This window comes from Netta rufina (genome assembly GCF_964035555.1).
Source record: "Netta rufina genome assembly, chromosome: 1".
NCBI classification, from domain to species: Eukaryota; Metazoa; Chordata; class Aves; order Anseriformes; family Anatidae; genus Netta; species Netta rufina.
The window spans coordinates 81,647,081-81,668,469 of record NC_140123.1 but is presented as its reverse complement, the minus strand read 5'-3'; the positions used below and the strand labels follow the sequence as shown (position 1 = coordinate 81,668,469).

The window sequence follows — 21,389 nt, the reverse complement described above, 5'->3', positions numbered from 1 at the left end:
GAGGTCTTTTAAAAGCTGAATGACTGTATACGTATGTCGAAGATGAGGGGAAATGGCCTCAAGCTGCAACAAGGGGGGCGTTAGGCCAGACATTAGGAGACATTTGCGTTTGAGCTGCTTAGGAAAGGACTGAAGGACTGAGGTTATGAACAAGGCAGGGAACTGACAGCCCCTCAGCCTCAGCCTGGCCCCAATTTAAGCGGCGGGGAGGCCGCGGGCCGCCCCTCCCCATCCCTCCCCTTCCGGGCCGCCCGCTCCTCCTCTCTCCCCGCCCGCCCTTTCTCTCCGCCGCCGCGCCCGTGGGGAGCAGCAGCGGCCGCAGGGCCGCCGGGACCCGCCCCGCCTGCTCGGGGCCGGGCACCTGCTGGGGGCCCGGCGGCTGCGGGAGCGGCCGGGGCCGGGGCCGGGCTGGGCTCGGGCTGGGCTCGGCGGGCGGTGAGTGCCGGGGCGGCGCGGTGCTGGCAGCGGCCGGCAGGGCCCGGCCCCGCGGGGCTGCGGGAGGGAGGGAGGGAGGGGGGCGCTGAGCTGAGCCCGGGGGGGAGCGGGGGGTGAGACAAAGGCTCCTCAAATCGCCGGGGGCTGCGGGGCTGCCCATGAAGTTTGGGGCTGGGGAGAGAAAGAGGAGGAGGAGGAGGAGGAGGAGGGAGGAAGGTGGAGGGCTGGGCAGGGCTGCGTGGTGAAGTCTTTGCCCCTGTCCGCTCCGCAGGGCTGCCGAGGAGCCGTGGGGATTTTCCTGGTGTGTTTTATAATCCGCTGAGGTGAGGTTCGTGAAACTTCCCCCCCCCCCCTCCTCTCCCTCGCCGGCACGCCCTGGTGGTAAACAGCTGTCTCAACGGGGGGCCGTGCCCTCCTCCGCCACGGCTGCCCTTGGCGAAATAACTGGTATTTCTGCCGCCTGCGGGGAGGGGAGAGGAGAGGAGGTAAGGTGAGATGAGATGAGATGAGATGAGGTGGGCTCCATCGCGGTGCCGCCTGCCTCCTGGGTGCCCACCCATCGTCCCGCTCCTGCCCCGGGTGGCAGCGGCTCCGTGGGGCAGGAGGAGATGCCCCGGGAGGGCTCCTGCTGGTGGCATTGGTGGCTCTGAGCGTGGGGATCGCTCTTGCTTTTCTCCGGTCGTGATTTACGGTGAGAAAGCAAAGATCTCTGTTAGGGTCTGTGCGTGTTGGATGGCATTCAATTGACAAGAAGTTATTACTTTTTTTTTTTTTTTTTTTAGCTTACCTATTAATACAATGCAGGTACGGATTTCTAACCTGCTTCTGGCGTCTCTTTAGAACCTGGTAGGCAGAAATGGCTGGGGATGGTGCTGTGAAAATTAAGGCTCTGTCACAGCCACGTGTTAAAGACCTGTACTAAAATGCCCTGTAGCAAAGGCTAGCCAATATGCTTATAGATCGTGCTGTCTTTGTAAAATGGGTATTTATCTTACAGAATCACAGAATGGTTTGGGCTGGAAGGAACCTTACGAACCATCTAATTGCAACCCCCTGCCATGGGCAGGGACACCTCCCACCAGCCCAGGCTGCCCAAAGCCCCATCCAGCCTGGCCTTGAGCACCTCCAGGGATGGGGCACCCACAGCTTCTCTGGGCAGCCTGTGCCAGGGCCTTACCTCCCTCTGAGTGAAGAATTTCCTCCTTATATCTAATCTAAATCTACCCTCTTTCAGTTTAAAACCATTACTCCTTGTCCTATCCCTACACCCCCTGACCAAGAGTCCCTCCCCAGCTTTCCTGTAGCCCCCTTTAGGTACTGGAAGGCCTTCCCAGAGGCTTCTCTTCTCCAGGCTGAACAACCCCAACTCCCCCAGCTTGTCACCCTGGAGAGGTGCTCCAGCCCTCTGATCATCCTTATGGCCTCCTCTGGGCTTGTTCTAACACTTCCATGTCCTTCTTGTGCTGGGGGCCCCAGAGCTGAAGGCAGGGCTCCAGGTGGGGTCTCAGGAGAGCAGAGCAGAGGGGGGGAATCACCTCCCTCGCCCTGCTGGCCACGCTGCTTTTGAGTTGAGACTGAAATCCGTAATTTATTATGTGCTATAGACTTACCCGGCTCAGTCTTTTCAAGTAGGCATTGTAATCTGTTTTTCTACAAAGGTGAGGCATTGCCTGCTAATTAGTGTCATTAAATGGGTTAGTTTTAAATGAGAGCACACTGAGCTTAAGTTACATGCTCAGTGAGATATGCTCGGCTATTTTTATTCTTTTGTTCAAATACGCAGGGGCAGGGGAATACTTCCTCTGTATCTCAAGGAATTTCTTGCAATGCATATATTCCTTAATGAGCCTCTAAACTTTAGCTGGGATTGTGCTTCCAGTAATAGGTCTTCATCCTTGCGGGTAGAAGGGGAACAATATTTTGCATGGGATGGCTTCAGCACTAGCACGAGGCCCGGCCATCTGTTAACGTAGCTCCATACTAAGGATCAACCTCTGTGAAGCCTGCAGGTGGAAATCGGTATCTAGGTCTTCTGCCTAGATCTGTTATCAGATACATTGCCTATAAAAGTAAACTCTTGAGAGATCCCTCAGCCAAGTTTCATTTGCCTCAATCAGCACGTGTGACTGCTCGTGGCACCGGCATGCCCTACGTGTGCTGCTGCCATGACTTACCCCAGGGTCTGGCAGAGCTGTCCTTTTTTTTTTTTTTTGTCCCTTTTTGCCCCATCCCCAAGTTGCCCATGCACGTGGTGAATCACAGAACTGTAGGGGTTGGAAGGGACCTTGAAAGATCATCGGGTCCAACCCCCCTGCCAAAGCAGGTTCCTCAGAGCAGGCTGCCCAGGTAGGCGTCCAGACAGGCCTTGAATATCTCCAGAGAAGGAGACTCCACAGCCTCCCTAGGCAGCCTGTTCCAGTGCTGTGATGTCCCCATGCCACTGGCTTCACTTGTGGGGAGAGATCTGAGGCAGGGGGTGAGAGGCAGCCTGGCTGAGGTACAGCTTGGGACACCCTGGTGTCTGTGTGTGCAGGTACAAATCAGGGGTTGGGGGTTGGAGGTGTTCAGCAGAGAAACTGGGGGAAAATAAGTGTCTGTGGCCCAGCACAGCGCTTGTGGTGGTGGTGCCTGAGCTGTCTGGGAAGCACAGAGCTGAAGGATGCATGAAGCTGCGGCTGGGAGATGTCTGTCTGTTCTTACGCTCTTCCCTGGGCGCTTGGTGTTGGAGGTGAGGTTTATGCAGATAAGGTTTTGAGCTGGTTGTGCATACCCAGCACCTCGGCCAGGCACGTGATGCAGCAGTGCCTGGGGGAGGAGGGCTGTGTGTCAGCTCAGCTTCTTCCTCACAGGCAGTGTCAAGGGAGCTTGTTTCCCTGGAAGCCCAGCAGGCAAGAGGAGCACACAAGGCTGATGTCCTGCTCGGGCAGTAGCTGTGGGGTTCACATCTGACAAGCTCTGACTCTGTTCCTGTAACTTAATAGAAAAGTTGTCAGTCCTATGCTTGTTAGAGGATAGGATAAATGGCTTTTTGTACTGCACTCTTTAAACTGTCTGGATTGCCGCTGGACTTCTAATTTGATTGTATTTCTGGCAGGTATTTGACTGTCTTGGTGTTGGCTCTCAGGCCCTGGTTTCTCTCTTGACAGGCACCGCAGCAGTGCATGCTCTGGCACGTCCCTTGCAGTTTCTGCTTGATCCCAGCCTAGAAGATAGTCAAATGAGAAGCTTGCAGGTTCCCATTTGCTCCTAGAGCAGAGAGGAAGGATGGTGAGCTGGGTAGGTTTTGCAGCAAGGGTCAGCGTCTGTCTGTGACTGCTGTGTGACCCAACTTAGGAAATATTTGCTTAGCCCTCCCTCTCGTAAAAGGTTTGGGAGGCAGTTGTAGTGACAGGCAGTCCCTTACAAAGGGACAAGAGATGATGTCTCCCTTAAATTGCTCTTCACCTTTCCAGCGTGGGGTTTCTTCTGTCATCTGTATTGTGGATGATGGAAGGACCCAGAAGTATGTAAAGCAGCCCGTGCATTTACGGTCTGTTTACAGAAGAGTTAATTTCTACTCCAGCTGTGTTCTGTCTGTAAGGTTTTAGCTCTCTGGGGCTCACTGGTGTGGGACTGTTTGCATTAGCCAGAGCTCCGATTCCCCTTCATTCAGCTAGATGATTGTGGTCACTCTTTTGTTTACTGCCTGAGAAAACCAAAGAGGTTGGAGATGGTTTCATTCAGAAAAGCAAGTTCTTAAAAGTTGATAACCATTCCAAAAGAATGTGTGTTCTGGCTGATGTACCCCAAACGGTTTCTGGTTGTTCTCATGTTATCTCTCTCAAGATACTGTGGTGGTTTTACTCGAGTGGGCGGCCGAGCTCCACCACAACCGCTCTCTCACTCCCACTCCTCAAAGAGGATGGGGGAGAAAATACGATGAAAAGGGCTTGAGGGTTGAGATAAGGATGAGGAGATCACACAGGAATTACTGTGACGGGCAAAACAGACTCAGCATAGGGAGGTAGTAAGATTTATTGCTTATTACTAACAAGCTAGAGAAGCAAGAAACAAAGGAAAGAAACCAAAAGCACCTCCTCCCCCTGAGTGGCATGGGGGAACGGGGGATTGAGGGTTATGGTCAGTCTACAGTGCTTCTTCTCTGCCGCTCCTTCTCGGTTACTCTCGTTTCCTGTGCTGTGGGGTCCCTCCCACGGGATGCCGTCCTTCCCCAACTGAGCCTGCAGGGGCTGCCCACAGGCAGCAGCTCTTCAAGCACTGCTCCCACACGGCTCCGTCCCACGGGGTCCATCCATCCCCCAGGAGCAAACTGCTCCAGCACGGGTCCCCCACGGGTGGGCGCAGCTCCCCCCAGACCTCCTGCTCCTGCGTGGGCTCCTCTCCACGGGCTGCAGCTCCGGCCCAGGGCCTGCTCCTGTGGGGGCTCTCCATGGGCCGCAGCCTCCTCCAGGCCACATCCACCTGCTCCATGGGGGCTCCTCCACCCATGGGGGGGCTGCAGCGCGGAGATCTGCTCCATGTGGGACCCATGGGCTGCAGGGGCACAGCCTGCTCCACCAGGGGCCTCTCCCTGCACAGGCCACAGGGGAACTGCTGCTGCCTGCCTGGAGCACCTCCTGCCCTCCTGCTGCACTCACCTGGGGGGCTGCAGGGATGCTTGTCACTCCTCTCACGCTCCCAGCTGCTGTGTAGCACAGTTTTTTTTGTCCCCCCCCCCCCCCCCCCCCCGTCTTGAATATGCTCTCACAGAGGCACAAACAACATCACTTAAGGGCTCGGCTCTGGTCAACAGTGGGGCCCTTACCAAACATGGGGCAGCTTCTAGATCCTTCTCACAGACGCCGCCCCCTGCTACCAAAACCTTGCCACGTAAACCCACTACAGATACTTCCTCTGGGTCACTGAAACTACATGAAAGTGTTGATTTCCAAAAGGTAGAATCAAAGGGGGGCTAGCAGCAGGCTTAAGGCAGTTTCTCCTGAGAGAGAAGCTGTCAGATTTCCATTCCAAAAGTCAAGGAAAAGGTGGCGTTTCCTATTAATGTTAAAGCCATCTAAGCACAGTTAGTGATAACTCCTTCAATGAGTCACTTATTGTCAGAATGCAACAAATGTGAGGAGCACTGGGAACCTGGGAATCTTGCTTCACAATTTAAAAAAAAAAAAAAAAAATAGTTTTTGTCACGCTTTCATAGTGACAGCATCCTACAGAGAGCGATAGGAGGACTCTGTGAAATTGAGAATCCAGAGTACAGCAGGCCCTGGCATCTCTGGCACAAAATGAGCTGGCCTTTGGGCCGCATCTGGATGGCTGACATGGGGGCTGTAGGGCCTCCACGTAGCTCAAATCATTCTGCAGTAGTCAGGCTTGGTGCCTGGTACCTTCCTATGGAAAGCTTTCTTTTGGCTTGGAGCTGTATTGCTGATCCAGGTGAGGCGATTTAAACCTGAATTGAGCACTGTGTGGATTCTGGTGTTACGCTGGGGGTTTTGCTTGGGGTTGAGCGTCTGCTCCCTTCGTGTGCCGCGTGTTGCAGCTCTGAACCTCGCTGTGAGAAAATCTCATAATCCCGGGTCACTTCTTAGGAGGTGCAATAAAACAAGTGAGCGCTTTCTTTCCACTGGGGGAAGGGAGTGTCTTTGCTGAAAGTTAGAGTCATCTTGTTTATCCGGAGGCGAGACCTAGACATGCTGTCATAATACTTCTCGTGCTGTTAGGGAGGTTGTTCAGCTGGACTGGGAAGAAGAAGAAGAAATCTTCTGTTGTTTCCAGCTTGATTGATTTGTGGCATGATGTCCTGGCATTATATTAGTTTCTGTGTGAAGCTTTGGGTGGGGTTTAATGGCACAGCGTGTTTTTGGTGTTTGCGTGCTCCTTCTGAAATGAAGGATGAACTTCAGAACGGAAGGGAAGATAGAAAACAGGACTCTGGCATATTAAAAGCTGTCAGTTTACAAGGAAAAACAGTAGCGATGAATCTTCAGAGCTTGTGGGACGTGTATCTCTGTTGCTGGGGGTGTCTTTTCATGTTTCTGACGGGTTCATGTTTCTCTTCAGTGTGATAGGGTGTGTCTTAATTGGTGAGAAATAGGAAATTATTTCAGCCACACTGCTACTACTTCTTGAAAAGTATTTAATACAAATACTGGTGTTGGAGCATCTTTTAGCTTTGGCTGTAACAGTCTTACAGAGTAAGCAAAGGGTCTAAAGTACATTCATGCTGCACAGTCCTCAAATACATGCCTTTAGGATCTAAGAGGCAATACTTACCTTCATATTTGAAATTTCAAGGAACCAATATTACATTGTCTTTGGGGTACTTTTGCAAGAGATAGCGAAGCCAAAAAACCCTTCGCACTTACAGCTTCATGCCTTGCCACAGGGAAAGACTCATTGCTGAGCAAATACTCTAACGGAACATGAGACTTAATAATAAAAAAACCTAGATTTTTTTTTTTCTAGAACTGTGCTATTACTACGTCTTGCAAAAAATTGTCTGGTTAGATTATGCTCAGTTTATGAGTAGGAAGTGAATGTTTCCAGAATCAGCCTGAAATGTAGTGGGTTAGGGATGGTTTGTCTAACATCCGTCTGTGGTGGGAGGCATCAGAAACAGGCTGTATGTTCTCTTCTAAGGTAGTGCTGTTCTAGCCAGGATCTAATCAGACAAAAATAAGATATAGCAAGGCCTAGTATTTAATTTGACCTATCAGTGTGGGGTGGGAGAGAACAGGCATGTGGGCACATGCCTACTTCTCTGTGTTTCTTACGAGCCTTAAAGCATGTTGTTTTTTTCCCTGTCCTTTCAATTTCAGTTGTTCTGGTAAAATATTTTTATACGAGAAATGATCCGAGTGCCTGTGAGTGTCAAAAAGGCCTTGTTGGCCAGTCCAGGGTAGTTCTCTGCCTCCACAAGGGTCAGTGAGCAAGTTTTTATGGCAAATACCAGAGCATGTATAAAATGACACTGACCTGTGCATGTTTTTCCAGTTCCAAGTGACTGGTTGTTCATTAATTTCAGAGCTGATGATGGATTTGTTTTTGCATCCATTTATTTCTTGCGGTAATTAGGAGTTTTAGGCTTGGGTATGTGGTCCGAATTCCAACTTTTACCTAGCTAACTGATGATAACCTCACCCCGTTTTAATCCTCCTGTTTGCTAAATAATGAATAACTGTTCCATGCTGATCCCCCAGTCACGTTTACTGGTGAGCTTGGATAGCCTTTCATTACTTGTTTTCCAAGTGTCTGGTAACTTTTTGCTAAGAAGAGCAAGACAGGTAGATTGTACTGATCTCTTTCTCATTCCTCTGTATCTTTTATGAGAAGGGATGCCCAAAACTACTTCCAGGATTCAAGAGCAGTGTGTCTACGTAGTGTAGTATAACAAGTGAAGTGTAGAAATTAATCTTTAATACGTGGTTTTGTTAGGGTGAGATGTGATGATACAAGTTAACACTTGATGGAGCAGTTAAAGCTTACAGGAGGTCTGTAATGATGGAAAAGTATTGATGTATATTACAAACTTGTAGTTCAGTATAGATGATAATGGAAAAAAAAACATTTTTCCTTATAAATTTGATTTTAAAACTGGCTGTCCCTCCTCAGTCTGTCATCTGTAGCATTTAGTGCCTCTAATAAATACAGCATTATTTCCAGTTGCTGTAGCTTGTGGGATTATTCGCTGCTGTTTTTAAATGTTAACAGCATTAAAGAAGGGAGAGCAATGGCCAAATATTAAAATTCTTTATAATGAAAATAAACTGCCTCCTAAGATCAGTAATTAGGATAAAAGTTACTTGCTTTATGATGAGAGCTAGAAGTAAAAATAAAACTTGCTAAAAATAAGCCATAGCCCAGCCCTAAAGCATCTAATATTGTGCTGGTTAAAACAAGTGTCCCTGTTGCAAACTGTAGCGAATTCTGTTGTCACACGAGTGAATTCTATCATTTTTACAGCTTCAAGAAATTCATATAAACACATGAGAGAAGATGACAAGGTCTAGATCAAGATCACCGCGATGGAAACAAAGGTAAATATTTATCTGTAACTCCATTTGTGTTCTGAAATGTAGCTCTGTATAGGGCTTTATAATGAAGACTTAAAACTTGTGCAAAAGTGAACTGCAATCTGAACATCATGTTTTACAAAATAATAATTGATTTCCCAAACTGTTTCTGCAACCTTTTTTCCAAATTAGAATTTTATTGCTATTTTTTTAAGCTGGAGATATTGAGGTTTTCTTCTTGTGAAGAGCCTTTTTCAACTTGCATGTTTTGAGACTTGGAATTGCCTGAGGTACTGAACTCAAGCACCAAAATAGTTAAATGTATTTTTACTCAAACACCACCTGGCGCACTGTCTTTAGCTTGCTCCTGTTCCTCCTCTTAGTCCGTAGTGGAGGGCCAGAAGATCGATTGCTAAAAATGCTCTGTTCAAATACCTCAGGCTTTCTGAGCCTTTGGGGCTGATCAGTTAATTGGTCTTTAGCACAGTGAAATATGCCGTGCAGCATAAGGCAGAATAAAAGCATGGGAGTTAGTGGCCTTGTTTTTCAACACCGGCATGGTAGCGTGCGTCACTGACATAAGGCACCAGAAGCACATCCAGCCAACTTCAGGCAGTTAAGTTACCTGCCTAGTTTTAAGGACTTGCAATGCGAATGTGAGGTGTTAAAGATAAAAGGCTGGAATATGACCTGAAGTTTTCAAAATCTACTGGTATGTAATACAAAACCTTACTTTGTTTTGATGGTTTTGGGTTGCTTTTTTTTTTGAAGTAGATGTAATAATTAGGTTGGGGTGACAAAGGGAGTTCGAATAACAGAGATAATCTTTTAGAGAAATCCCACCTACTTCCATACTAGACTGATAATTGGCAATATGTCCTTGGAGCAAAGGACAGAGCGAAATTCCTGAGCTCTCGTAAAAATGCAAGCCTTAACCAGAACAACCAAGAAAATTTTGGGGTGCCAGCATGGGTGCGAGTGGTAGTTAGCTGCTATAGTTTTATGCAGATCTGTCACTCTGGCTTTGAACCTGTTTGCAGGAACAGAGGAAATAGTTATGCCAAATTGTGCACATATTGCAAATGTACAAAGAAAGTGACTTGAATTCTTTCAACTTCCATTTCTCAATCTTTTTATTCGAGAGTGTACATTGAATCATTAAATACACTGATCTGGTTTTGGACTGGAATTACTTTCAGGCTCTTGCTAGTGGGTTGTGCCGCTTTTCTTTATTTAGGGAGATTTTGGCTAAAAATGCTTAAGTTGCTTTCATTTTTGTAACTGTAGGTCAAAGTTCAAAGGTGATAAGGGTGCTACTGAGTGGATCTTTGCTATTAACAGTTCAGCTGCTGAAGTTGCAAGAATAGTGCATATGTTCATGCATATACAGGTACACATGCACACGCATCCACAAAAAGACCAAAGTCTTTCTCAAACTTTGTCTCTTCTGCAGGAAAATGTCTACCTGTGTGACATTTGAAGTAGAATATTTTTATAATGTTTTTAACACCTTTTTTTTTTTTTTTTTTTCCCTTGGCATGATAAGAAAGCCTGAAAAATGTGTGTGTTGGCATTTTTTTTTATAACTTTTTTGCATTTCTTCATGTGCTTTTTTCCATTCCCCTTTTTTCTCTTGGCACTGAAAAAGATAGGGAATGCTTGAGAAGTGTGAAAATGTGTAACAGTTGTTTTCAGTGTAGTGGAAACTTCATATACATGAGACTAATTTTAGTTTTAAATGAAAAAATGTCAGCAGAGGAAAATGACTGACTTACCAATATTTCGGGTGGGTATTTCTTCCTATTAACCATTTCAACAGGGTTGAAAGCAAGCTTGGTATTCCAGCTGGACAAATGACACTGAATATCTTGTCATGTTCTTGAATTTTCTTACCAGTTGATGAAAACTGTGTACTGAACTATACGTCCTTAGGGAATAGATGTTCTCATTAAGAGGCTGATTCAGTTTTATGGGACTACTTAAAGTGAAATTTGTTTTTGCTTTAGGTCCTTATCTCCAGCATTTAGGAGTCCAGAGCACCACAGGCAAAGGCATGCTCATATGAATTATGACTGTGAATATAAAAGTTTTCGTAAGGACCCAAAGAAACCTATGCCTTGGAGAACAGATGACGAAAAATACGGACTAAGCAATTCTAGATTTGCACCTCATGGAAATAACCACCAGAGAATATATGAACGTAGATCACCCTCGCCAAACCTGAAGAGAATTCTCATGGAAGATGCTTACGGTCATAAACCCTACAGAACACACTCATCAGAAAGAACTGAAGGCAATAGGAGATGCCAGTTACCACCAAAATACTCGGAAATGCCGTATAAAGAGCACGATCGGCCATTTTACCACCACAGAACAGAAGACAGATACATGTTTGATCACTACAACGTCGCTGGAAATGAAAAAGGAATGAAACCTTTTCATAGACCATTAGGGGCTTCATGTAAACTTGAAAGAAAATGGCATGAAGATGACTTGAGGCACCAGAGGTTACATGAAGAGAAGTATGTTCAGTCACCCAGAAGAGTGTCTGATGAATTTACGTCAAGGAGCTCTTTACAGAAGAGGTATAGGAATAAAATAATTAAAACCTGGGTATTGTGGTGTAAAGCCTCAAGTGAAAGTCTGTTTTCATTATAGTTGAAGATAACCACCTTGAAACACGTTTGCCACTTTGTAGTTTAATTATGGGCGACTGGTAATAGTGAAGTATTTGTCTTTTAAGTAAATCGTATTGATGGCTAGAGTATGAAAGGATATTATTTCCCTCTTAAGAGCCCCTGCACATCCGTACCTTGGCGTGAGGGATTTTGGGTTAACTTGCCACGCATTCTGCTGTCCAACATTCTTCACATATAAGTTCTCGCTTTCTTCTCTAGTGCAAGTGTAAATTGCTTTATGTCAACACAGGTATCCTGAAGATCACGATTACAGAGAATATGGGCACGCGTCTAAAAGGGCTAAGGAAATGGAGAGGTATGACGGTGGAGAAGTAGCAAGAAATTCCAAGTGGAAGCAAGAACGTTCTTTTCCACCCTACCAAGAAAAGGAGGAGCAAAGAAATCTGGGTGCCCAGTCTCACCGCTCGGCCGAAAGGGAGTACTCGGAGGGTTCTGTCACAAAGATAGCCTATGAATACAGTCACAAACGGCGCAGGCATCCAGATGGGGAAAAGTCTTTCTCAGATGATAGAGCTCAGAAGTATGTGAAGCAGGAAGACCAGAAATGCGGTTCTTCTAAGGGTGCCTGGAATAGCAAAGAGCTAGATTACTTTAGTGGTGGAAGAGCGAGACAGACTGAAGAAGGAGGGCATGCTGAAGTACCCGTTAAATATAGCTCAAAGAAGGGCTGCAATGCATGCGTTAACTCTTCCAAGATGGATGTGGATCTGAGACCCTTTAAAAACAAGCAGAAGGAAAGAGTAAGGAAAGAAGGGGAACTCAGGAGTAAAGTAGATTCCTCCAGTAGCCAGCATGATTCAAGTCACACTGTTTCAGATGTGAAAATGTCAGATGTCAACTCTAGGAGAGAACATCTCACAATCAAAGTGGATATGAAGAAAATGGTGACAAAGTACAGGTATTTCTTTCCCCTCACCTGTTGTTCTTTCTTCCTGTATGCTTACAGTTCGTGAATATCAGAGGAAACAAGTGTTTCCTTAGGAGGTAACGAGGACGAACTAAGGTTGTACCTTTTTAATTTTACTATGTTTAAAACGTTGGCTTGCTCAGACTGCAAGGTCGTAGCCTGTTTCTATTTAAGAAATAAAACAGTAGTTCATTTCATGGAGATGTAGTAGCGAGTGGAAAGAGCAGATATGGCTGATACAAACTGTAATAAAAGTTGCTTATTGTAAGCAAATACATTATTACAAAAAAAAAAAAAAGACATGCCTAGTCCTCTGTTCTGGAATGTGATGGCATTTTTTTTGGCTACCTGAGGAGTTCTTCATTTCTTTTGAAAACCAGGTAACCTTTAAATTGCGTAAGTCTCAGTCACACATTCAGATGTTCAAGATCAAGTCCAATAAAGCTGTCAAAAAATTGAAAATTTTTGGATTGTTATTTATTATCATAAGGAATGAAGTGGCAATCTGCTGAGGCATCGGAACCGAAAAGTAGTAGAGTATGTTTCTGTCTTGTATGTAGTGCTTGTGGTTGCCCTTAGCATTGCTGTTGTCAGCTTAATGGGGGGGAAAAAAGGGGTAATATGAAAATCAAGGTAGAGGATATGTGGTGGAGTAAGCAGCTTGGTTTGTCTAGATATTTTCTGGTTTGTTGCCTTGCTGTTACAGGCAAAGATGTTGGATAATGGCAGTAATCCCTTCTGGAAGCTGATCAGCCTTCATTTTAAAAATACTTTGCCTCTTTTCCCTGATACAACATCTATATATATATTTTTTTCCTTTTTCACTATTTCAGAAATACCTAATGCAATTGAGAATTATAAAGACAAGTCACTGTCTGCGTGTCAGGGGCTAATATAAAAGACTGAGGGAAGGAAAGGGATTTTTGTTGAGACATGCATTTACCTTCCTAAACGATAATGTAAGGAAAACAACTGAATTCTTGCTGATTTCTGTTGCAAGCCCACAGGATGATTCCTGTATGCAGTACTCTCTCGCTGCTGGTCTCGAAAGTCATGCACAATGGACATGGTAATTCAGTGGGCATGGTTATTTTCTGCAGACTGAAGAAAGTACAGTATTGATTACAGCTTATTTTATGTGTAGAAGATTTGGTTTTGCAACCAAAATTAAAAAAATACAGCAAGCTAAAACACTAATTCTGCAGAAGCTGATAACTGGGAGTATTCATGCTGTGTACTTTAGGCACTTAAACACGTGACATCAAATGACTGAGCTGATTCTTTATAAACCTCACAAGAAGGCAGATAATTCAAATCATCTGTGACAAGTGCCTAAAATGAGATTGTTTGGATTCACTCTCATATGCAGTTACTGGGGGTGAATAGATGACTTCTGGGACCTGCTAGAGGCTGTTTCTGATGCAATTTTTGCATGAAATTCTACTCTCCTACTTCTCAAGTACAGAACAGACAGGTGCTTAATCACTTTGCACATAAAACCTTCAAGACAAAGACTTCACTGTCCATTCTGCAGTGTTTGAGTCCTCAAATTCTTTACAACTGACAAGCATTCTTGTTGCAAATAAAGCAGTAGAAATTTTAGCGTTTGCTTCCTTGTCAAAATAGCTCTTAGGAAGCAGTGCACCCATTTCAGGCATAAATATATTTAGAATGAGTAAAACCTGACCAAAAAAAAAAAAGATGTTAAACACGTTCTTAAGTTTACACACTGCCACTGGAAAGATGTTTGACTAGGCTCAAGTGATGCAGTTATCAAAGATGCTGTGGTTTTGACATCTGTGAGCTGTTCTTGAAAACAGTCTGGTAGCTCTTTGTAAACAAAGACACAGTTTGCCTTCCAGAATTACACTAAAAAGGCTATCAGTCTTCATTTATCTATTTTATTTAATAATCTAGATAAAATTTAAAAATTACCAATTTTGTATTGCATACTTCTTGAAACAAGGATTCCCAAGACTGTAGTCATAGCTGGTTTTTTATTTTTATAGCTTTCCTTCCTCATGACCCTTAGAGTTGCAATTTTTGGGTTGTTTTTAAATTCAAAGCAACAAAATGAGATTTCTGTTTCATGACACTTACTCCTAAAGCAAATTTCTTAATTTATTTTGTTCTACTTTTTTTGTTTGAAGTTTTCAAATATTGAATTCTCTTCAAGTGAATATCTACATTTTTTTTTTTTTTTTATTTTAGGGCTGCTTCTAGTCATACTACAGAGAGACAGATGTCACACGATCTGGTTGCTGTTGGCAGGAAAAATGAGAACTTCCACCCGGTGTTTGAGCACATGGAATCTGTAACACGCAATGTTGAAAACGACCCATCAAGAGAATTTACTCAGGAAATAATCACAATTATCCATCAAGTTAAAGGTGGCTGTAATACTGGGGGTTTATATGTATGCATTTATGTATTTATAACTACTGTATAACCTACAAACGTAGGCTGAGGATATCAAGTAGGCGGGTGGAGCATGATGTTAAGAAAGTATCAGTCCTTAACAGAGGCCTTGTTGTGGAGCGTTAAGGTAGAAAGGATTTCTTGCAAGTGCTTGAGATTAAACTGCTTGTTTAGGAATGACAGAGAGAGGGGGGGAAAAGCTTATTGTAATCACAGCTTACTAGTTATGTATAGTTCCTTTACTTTTTCAGATTAGTTCCTAGACAGTTGCATCATGTTCAGTGTGGAACTCTGCTATTGAAGGATGCCAGTAGTTGCCATGAGAGAGGTAATAAATAGTCAACTTTCTTCAGTTTAATCTTACTTAGTAAGGGGGTTGTCTAAGTCAGGCTGACCTAATCTCCTGCTTGAGAGTCTTAAACTGCAAGTGGAAATAGTTTCAAATTTAATCTTGGAAGTTGTTTGTATTTTCAACAGTTAATCTTTTAAAATACACAATTTTCTGCTAAACGCTTCAAGTAGTACAAAGAAATATTCTTGTATTTAATCTTTTCACAGCAAATTATTTCGCATCTTGTGACATAACTCTGCACGAACGGTTCTCAAAAATTCAGGACAAACCAATTCCAAATACAAATGAAGCTAAAATAAGTTTGGATCCAGAAATTCACAGGTAATTGGTGTGCTTCTGCCTTACTTTATTTGCATTAGGGTGGTTAATCTTCAGGAGGCATTGCACAATATAGCCCGGGTGTTTTTTAACTGACTTTAAATTTTCCATACGTAGTCTGAAAAGAATCCTGTAGTTGGCTAACAGCAATCTTGCTGTTTATCCTGATGGTGCTTGTTCTTATGTAACTTCTCTGTTCCAGGAGGATTGACATGTCTCTCGCAGAACTTCAGAACAAGCGAACTGTGCCATCAGAATCTCCTCAGGTACTATTTAATTTTTTTTGACAGTTAAGTGAAAATTAGATAAATGTAAGTAACACTTTTCCCCTTAAGCCACTTCTGTATTCTCTGAAGGCTATCAGAAATTGACTATTTTTAAAGAAATGCACACAAGTATATTGACACGTACCACAAAGGTGCCAGTATGTGTTCACTGAGTAAGATGCCAATATGTAGAGTAGCTGGAGGGTGGTTATCCCTGCTCCTCAAACCCCTCTCTGTCCTTGAATTTTATAAATACGAAATAAGTGACTGACATATAGATCCTAATTTCCATCTGAGGTTGGAAAAATGGAAAAACCATTGACAGTTCTTCTATCCAGATGTTAGATTGGTCCAACATACAGATTAGTCCTCAGAATGCTGTTTTATCCAATGCGTTTATCAAGGAATGTGGGATTTTATGTTCCACTTCTAAGCTATATTTTCTGTGGTTTAGTTACCCCTTTTTTCTATAGTGCAAGTATGTGAAAATACAATTTAAGATCTGCTATTCTTAATTAAGGTTTACTGGAATTTGTGAATATTTTTTATTGTGGTAACTCAGCAGGAACTTCTTTTGCTGAAATTCTAGTGTTCTGTTTAATGTTGTTTGGAAGCTTGTAACAAGGCAGATGGCGCAAGAGAGGGTAGTTGTTTGGGACAAATTATTGTTACTGTTTTGGATTTGGGATCTTTTGGGTTGATGTGCATCTGTCTTATGTCCAGATGGTTGTACTGCATTAACAAGATTATATATGGGATGCAACCCCTGAAGGACAGAATCGAGTTAATGTTTAGCTATTATGAGCTAACTTGGCTTCAACCCTTGCTTTTAACTAGAACATTATGAGAGTTTTAGAAGATCCAAACGATCTAAGGCATGATATAGAAAGGAGAAGAAAAGAGAGATTGAAGAATGAAGATGAGAGAATGTTTCATGTAGATGGTGCAGCTCCAAGGTAATTAGCTAATAGCAATCCTGTTTGCATAAGCCCATGTCTCTCTTATGCATTAATTGTATTGACGCTTCCACAGGTGCATTCAAATTTGTTGTGATTCCTTTCCACTGAGTTTCTGAATTTGATTTGGATTGAAATTCCACCAATATACATTGCAAATGTAGTATGTAATGGGGTATTGACTTGAAAGAGGTTAAGTTGCAATAGGGAGGGGGGGGGGGAAAAAAAAAGGCAAGCTCAAGTTGCAGACCTGAGTGGAATAGGGGAAAAACCAAATCAGAAGATGCTTTACTATTTTTCTGCTACTTTACGTGGTATATAACAGCATTCTCTTGGTATTTTGGTTTTTCATAAAAGCATTCTAGAATGACTGCATTGTTTTGCTGCTCCAGTTGTTTGTAATGTCGTGGAATGTCAGAAATTGTGGTTCTTGGAGAATTGTAGGAACTAAAATTAGATTTTTGGAATTGCTTGTTCCTGCTCTGAATTCCTGCAGCAGGTTTATTAAAGATGGGTGGCCCAGAGGTGTTTGCTAAACCTCAGTCATCCTTTTTTGCTTTGATGTTGTGAGGTTGGCTGACTTGACTTATTAGTGCTAGAAATGTTGATTGAAGATTTGCCAGAGTGTAATGAAATGCATCTATGCTGCAGTCATGACTTGCAGATACCTCTTAATATATTGCTGTTTGTTCATTTTAAATATGGTCTGTAAATTGCAAATAGCAGCAATACATGTGTACTTAGGAAAACTGACATGTAAAGCTGCAAAGGAAACACTTCTTGTATCTTATACTTTTTTTTTTTGAACAAAAAAAAAAAGGAAAATAAAACAAATTACTGGACAGTTGCTGATAGCCTTTTATCAGCCTGGGGTTGTATTTTTAGTATACGTTTGGCCCAGTTGTCTGGGAAGGCTGCTTCTGCTTTTTCCACAGCTGCTGTCTTCCCTACCTTTCATATCCACCACTTACAGAAGGAAGCTCAAGCTGCTTTAAGAAGTGTGGCTGTCCTGGGGTGGGGAAGTGTGAAAATTACGCTGTCAACCCTAGTGGATAGCATATTGTGAGCAGAAGGCAGCAATTGGATGAGGAGGAAAATTTTCCTGAGATCAGGGTTTTTTCATAGTCCACATGTGAGATCCTGGTAGTACTTAATCAGCTATTAATTTATTTCACATCTGTGATAACCATTCCTGTATGTTTTGGGAACTATACATTTGTATTTCTGGTGATCACTTTTCATGGTATGTGTTTTATTTAGAGGTTTTATGCACATCTGTATTAACAAAGTGCCCAGTAAAAAATAAAACATCCCCACCCCCCCAAAAAAAAAACAAAAACAAAAAACCTGCTTGTTGACGATGAAATGAGCATAAGTTCACATCTAGTGATTTATCAGAGCTTCTGTCTGGTTTGGAATTTTTGCAAAATTGAGAGTTTTATACAACTTTTAAAGATAGTACATTACAAAACTGCTGAAATGCAGAAAGCAGGTCAACCGGCAGAGGGCAGTGACAACCAGCTGTGCAGGTGTAGCTGGGTGAGCCAGGGAAACCTGATTTGATAGTGAGGCTTTTGAGAAAGCCAGATATCTCCATTAATTATCATTGCCTAAGAGAATACAGCTTACTGTGCAACTTGTACACTAATGCTAAGCCCTGGTAGTTTTTCAAGTGTCTTAGATTTAGATCGCTTGAAAACCATCACTTTACAACTTCTAAGTGGTACAGATGTTAGAATAAGGTAATTTAAATTACCAGGTGTTGCTATATTATGGTTTGGGGTTTTAATTGTTCTCTCTCTTTCTCTCTCTGTCTCACGCACATCAGGAATCAGCAAAGCTGCAGTCTTTCAAAATTACAAAACTCTCAACTTGATGGCTTCCAAAAACCGATGAGGTTCATTAAACCACCTTTCAGGAAATTTATTGGGAAACCTCACCTGGTAAGCCTAAATATAGAAGTAGTAGCTTCTGCATTTTTTTTTTTTTTTTTTTATCTTTATTCATGATTCAGTTTCTGCTGCACTGTTTAGGCTGATGTGACTTTAACAATCTGTGAACTCTTGTCTTTAAGTTCCCAGTGAGGCTTTATTTTCAGACTTGCTCAACAATAAAAACAGTCATAATTTCAGTTATAGTGCAACAGTACTTCCTTAGACTTCTGCAGCATAGAATAATGCAAGTGAGCTAAAATCACTCTTATGACCAAATTCTGATTTAAAACAAAAAATAACAAATGGTGCTTTTGCTTTAGAACATGTCTGTAGTACTCTAAAACCACTTTGCTATTGTTTTTTTTATAACCTAGCAGGGAAGTTGTCAGAAATTGGTGATATTGGGTGTAACTACAGTAGAATTAAAATATTTTTTCAGAGTCTGGAAGTAAGGTGTGCAACACTCAAATTCTTACTGAGTAGCAGGAGCAGGTCAAACTAACTTAAGATTCATAATGACTTACAGAAATTGATTAAGCGATTGATTTGTACTGTGAGACAGTACAAGCTTCTTTTATAAAGCTACAAACAATATAAGTTTCTATATATTGCATTTCTCCTAGTTCATAATATGATACTTAAACACAAATTAGAAGGCCTTGTTACTGAGCAGATAACCTGAGGTAACGTGGAATAGTTGTCAAAACTAGCTGTCAGCAGCTGGAAGGGAAGGTCTGAATCCTTGGTTTGTGTAGGTAGCATTCACAGAATCACAGTGTGACTGAGGTTGGAAGGGACCTCTGGAGGTCATCTGGTCCAAAGCCCTCCTCAATCAGGTTTTCCAGGACTGTGTCCAGCATTAGTATTAAAACAATGTTTCTCCTTATGAGAGGAGTTATGGGAAGCTCTTATTCTACAAGCAAAAATGAAGAACATGTTGCAGAAATAATCAGAAATGCCCGAAATTATATTCCTAAGGGTGGAATGCTATACAGTGGCATAGTTTGTCCGTGTTGATACTGAGTTTATCAAAGCTAGTTTGGGCACTTACTCTTTCTTAGGCTCTCTTTGTAATGTATTTTAATATTGAAATGGGAAGGAGTTATATTAAGTACAGTAGTAATAATTTTTTCCCTTCTGGAAAATCCCTTGTAAACAAGTGCAGTGCTATTTCTGAGTGCTTGTGCTTGTTTAATTTGGGCAACTGGTGGGACTAGAAAAGCTTTATTTATATGGTATAACTCTAAAACCTGTTTTCTGCTGGGCACAAAACAAGGAAACTAATGAATGACAACTTATACATCATAGTTAATACCCAATGGACAAGGTTCCAGAAGACCATACAACTTTTGAAGTCCACCAAAAGTAGCTTTTATTTAGTCAAAGTAGTGATTGTCACTGAAATGTAGCTGCTTGGCAAGTGTAAGTGTCTTTCATCGCAAAACAATGCAATACAACAATTTTAAAGAGTGAGGAATGTTGAGACTGAAGCCCCCAAAACACGTCCTGATTGCTCATTTTGTTTGCAGTGACTGTATCACTTACAGGGTGTTAGCTGTTAGTTTGAAATAAAAACTGACTTACTATTAGATCTGCTGATGATTCTGAAGACTGCATTTTGATATCTGCTAGCAAACTGCAAACATGCAGTTCTTAGGTAGCTTATCTTCCTTAGGGGAGATTGGATAACTCCTCGGTGCAGTGTATCGTTCAGAACAGCGTTATCTGTGAAAGCATAGGTATTAAAAATGCAAGGGATGACTCTTCATTATGTCAGCCATGCGCAAGTTTGCAGACAAAGTGGGAAGTTAAAACACTTTGGTTTGCCATTCACGTGTGCCAGTAGAAGTAAAATGAATCAATGCTCGCCACCTGGCATAGAGGGGTTACAGGCATTTGGCAAACGTGTCCAGAGTATGCTAATTGGCACCTCCTAATTGCATCTTCTCTTCTGTTTTTGTTCTTTGTTCTTGCTTTTAGTTCGTATGCTGCTCCCGTTGTTTGTTTTCCTGTTATCTGCTACATCTGATGCTCAGTATGTGAAGTAATGCAGAAAGAAAGTCATCTTTTCCCAGGCAGAGCAGATCACTAATACCCGAACTCTCATATCTGAGACAATATAAACAGTTCAGCTAACAAGCCAGCTTCAGTAGCGTGGCATTTCCTGTGGTGTGCGGACACGTTATATGAGAATGTAGGGTCCTTTCCTGAAGGAGCAGTGCTTCAGGACTGGGTGCTATGGGAGCAGAGCTTATCCTGCTGCAAGCAGCTCAAACTTGACCTCCGCGTATCCTCTGTATATGTAAGCTTCTAGCACTGCTCTACTTTTTATTGTGGGAGTTGAGAACTGGAGTAGTTTCTAAGTGGTCACTTACATTTTCAGCCACGTGTAACTTACGAACTGAGCAGGGTTTCTGTAATAAATTCAGAGCTGCATGACTGTGTCCACTGCTGCTTTATTCAGAAATGCAATATTAATGCAGTTGAAAGCATCCTTAAAGCAATGAATGAAGGTAAAGACCACTCACGCCTGTTTCTTACAAGAGGACAGAGGCCTGGAGTTTGAGATTCAGTCTTCTACTAGAATAGAGTTGCTCAGATGTGAACGCTGCCATATGTGTTGGAAAGTGTAGGGACCGTGACTAAAAAGTGACCTTCAGAGAAGAGTGCATTGGATTTAAGAAATGGTTTGATGCAACATCAGAATATTGATGTTGGGCCAACCACATTTAGGAAATAGGAAACATCCTAAAATGGAGCATAAACTGTGGGAAACAAGAATCTGTGGAAATACTGAGGAAGGGATTGAAATGTAAGCAAGAGCTAAGATAGTAGTTGCTGGATAAGAAAGTAACTGTGGTTTTGCTTACGCTTAGAAATGTGGGTAGGAATCGTTTCAGTGAGCTCCACAATATAAGCAGAGCTCTCCAGTTTTTGTGGGAAGGTGTTTTATGCTGCAGAAGAGATGTAGTGATAGCATATTGTGTCAGCAAAATTGTAAAGGCGTGGAAAACACATGCAAAAGTATGCAGCAGGCATCTCTTACCACTTCTGTTTCGAAGTGTTGCACCTGTACCAGGAAATGCACAACAAGA

At 42.9% G+C, this 21,389-nt stretch overlaps 1 protein-coding gene across 1 annotated transcript in view; it reads left to right on the top strand.

Annotated features, from left to right (window-relative positions):
- Nucleotides 1-288: 288 nt before the first annotated feature.
- BCLAF3 (BCLAF1 and THRAP3 family member 3) overlaps nucleotides 289-21,389 on the top strand; it is a 34,261-nt gene continuing 13,160 nt past the window's right edge. Inside the window, exons 1-9 of the mRNA XM_084295073.1 lie at nucleotides 289-435; nucleotides 8,395-8,468; nucleotides 10,451-11,029; nucleotides 11,373-12,041; nucleotides 14,262-14,440; nucleotides 15,027-15,141; nucleotides 15,341-15,404; nucleotides 16,242-16,360; nucleotides 18,189-18,303. Of these exons, the coding sequence (XP_084151199.1) occupies nucleotides 8,428-8,468; nucleotides 10,451-11,029; nucleotides 11,373-12,041; nucleotides 14,262-14,440; nucleotides 15,027-15,141; nucleotides 15,341-15,404; nucleotides 16,242-16,360; nucleotides 18,189-18,303 (1,881 nt within the window). The 5' untranslated portion in view covers nucleotides 289-435; nucleotides 8,395-8,427. The remainder of the gene's footprint in view (nucleotides 436-8,394; nucleotides 8,469-10,450; nucleotides 11,030-11,372; nucleotides 12,042-14,261; nucleotides 14,441-15,026; nucleotides 15,142-15,340; nucleotides 15,405-16,241; nucleotides 16,361-18,188; nucleotides 18,304-21,389) is intronic.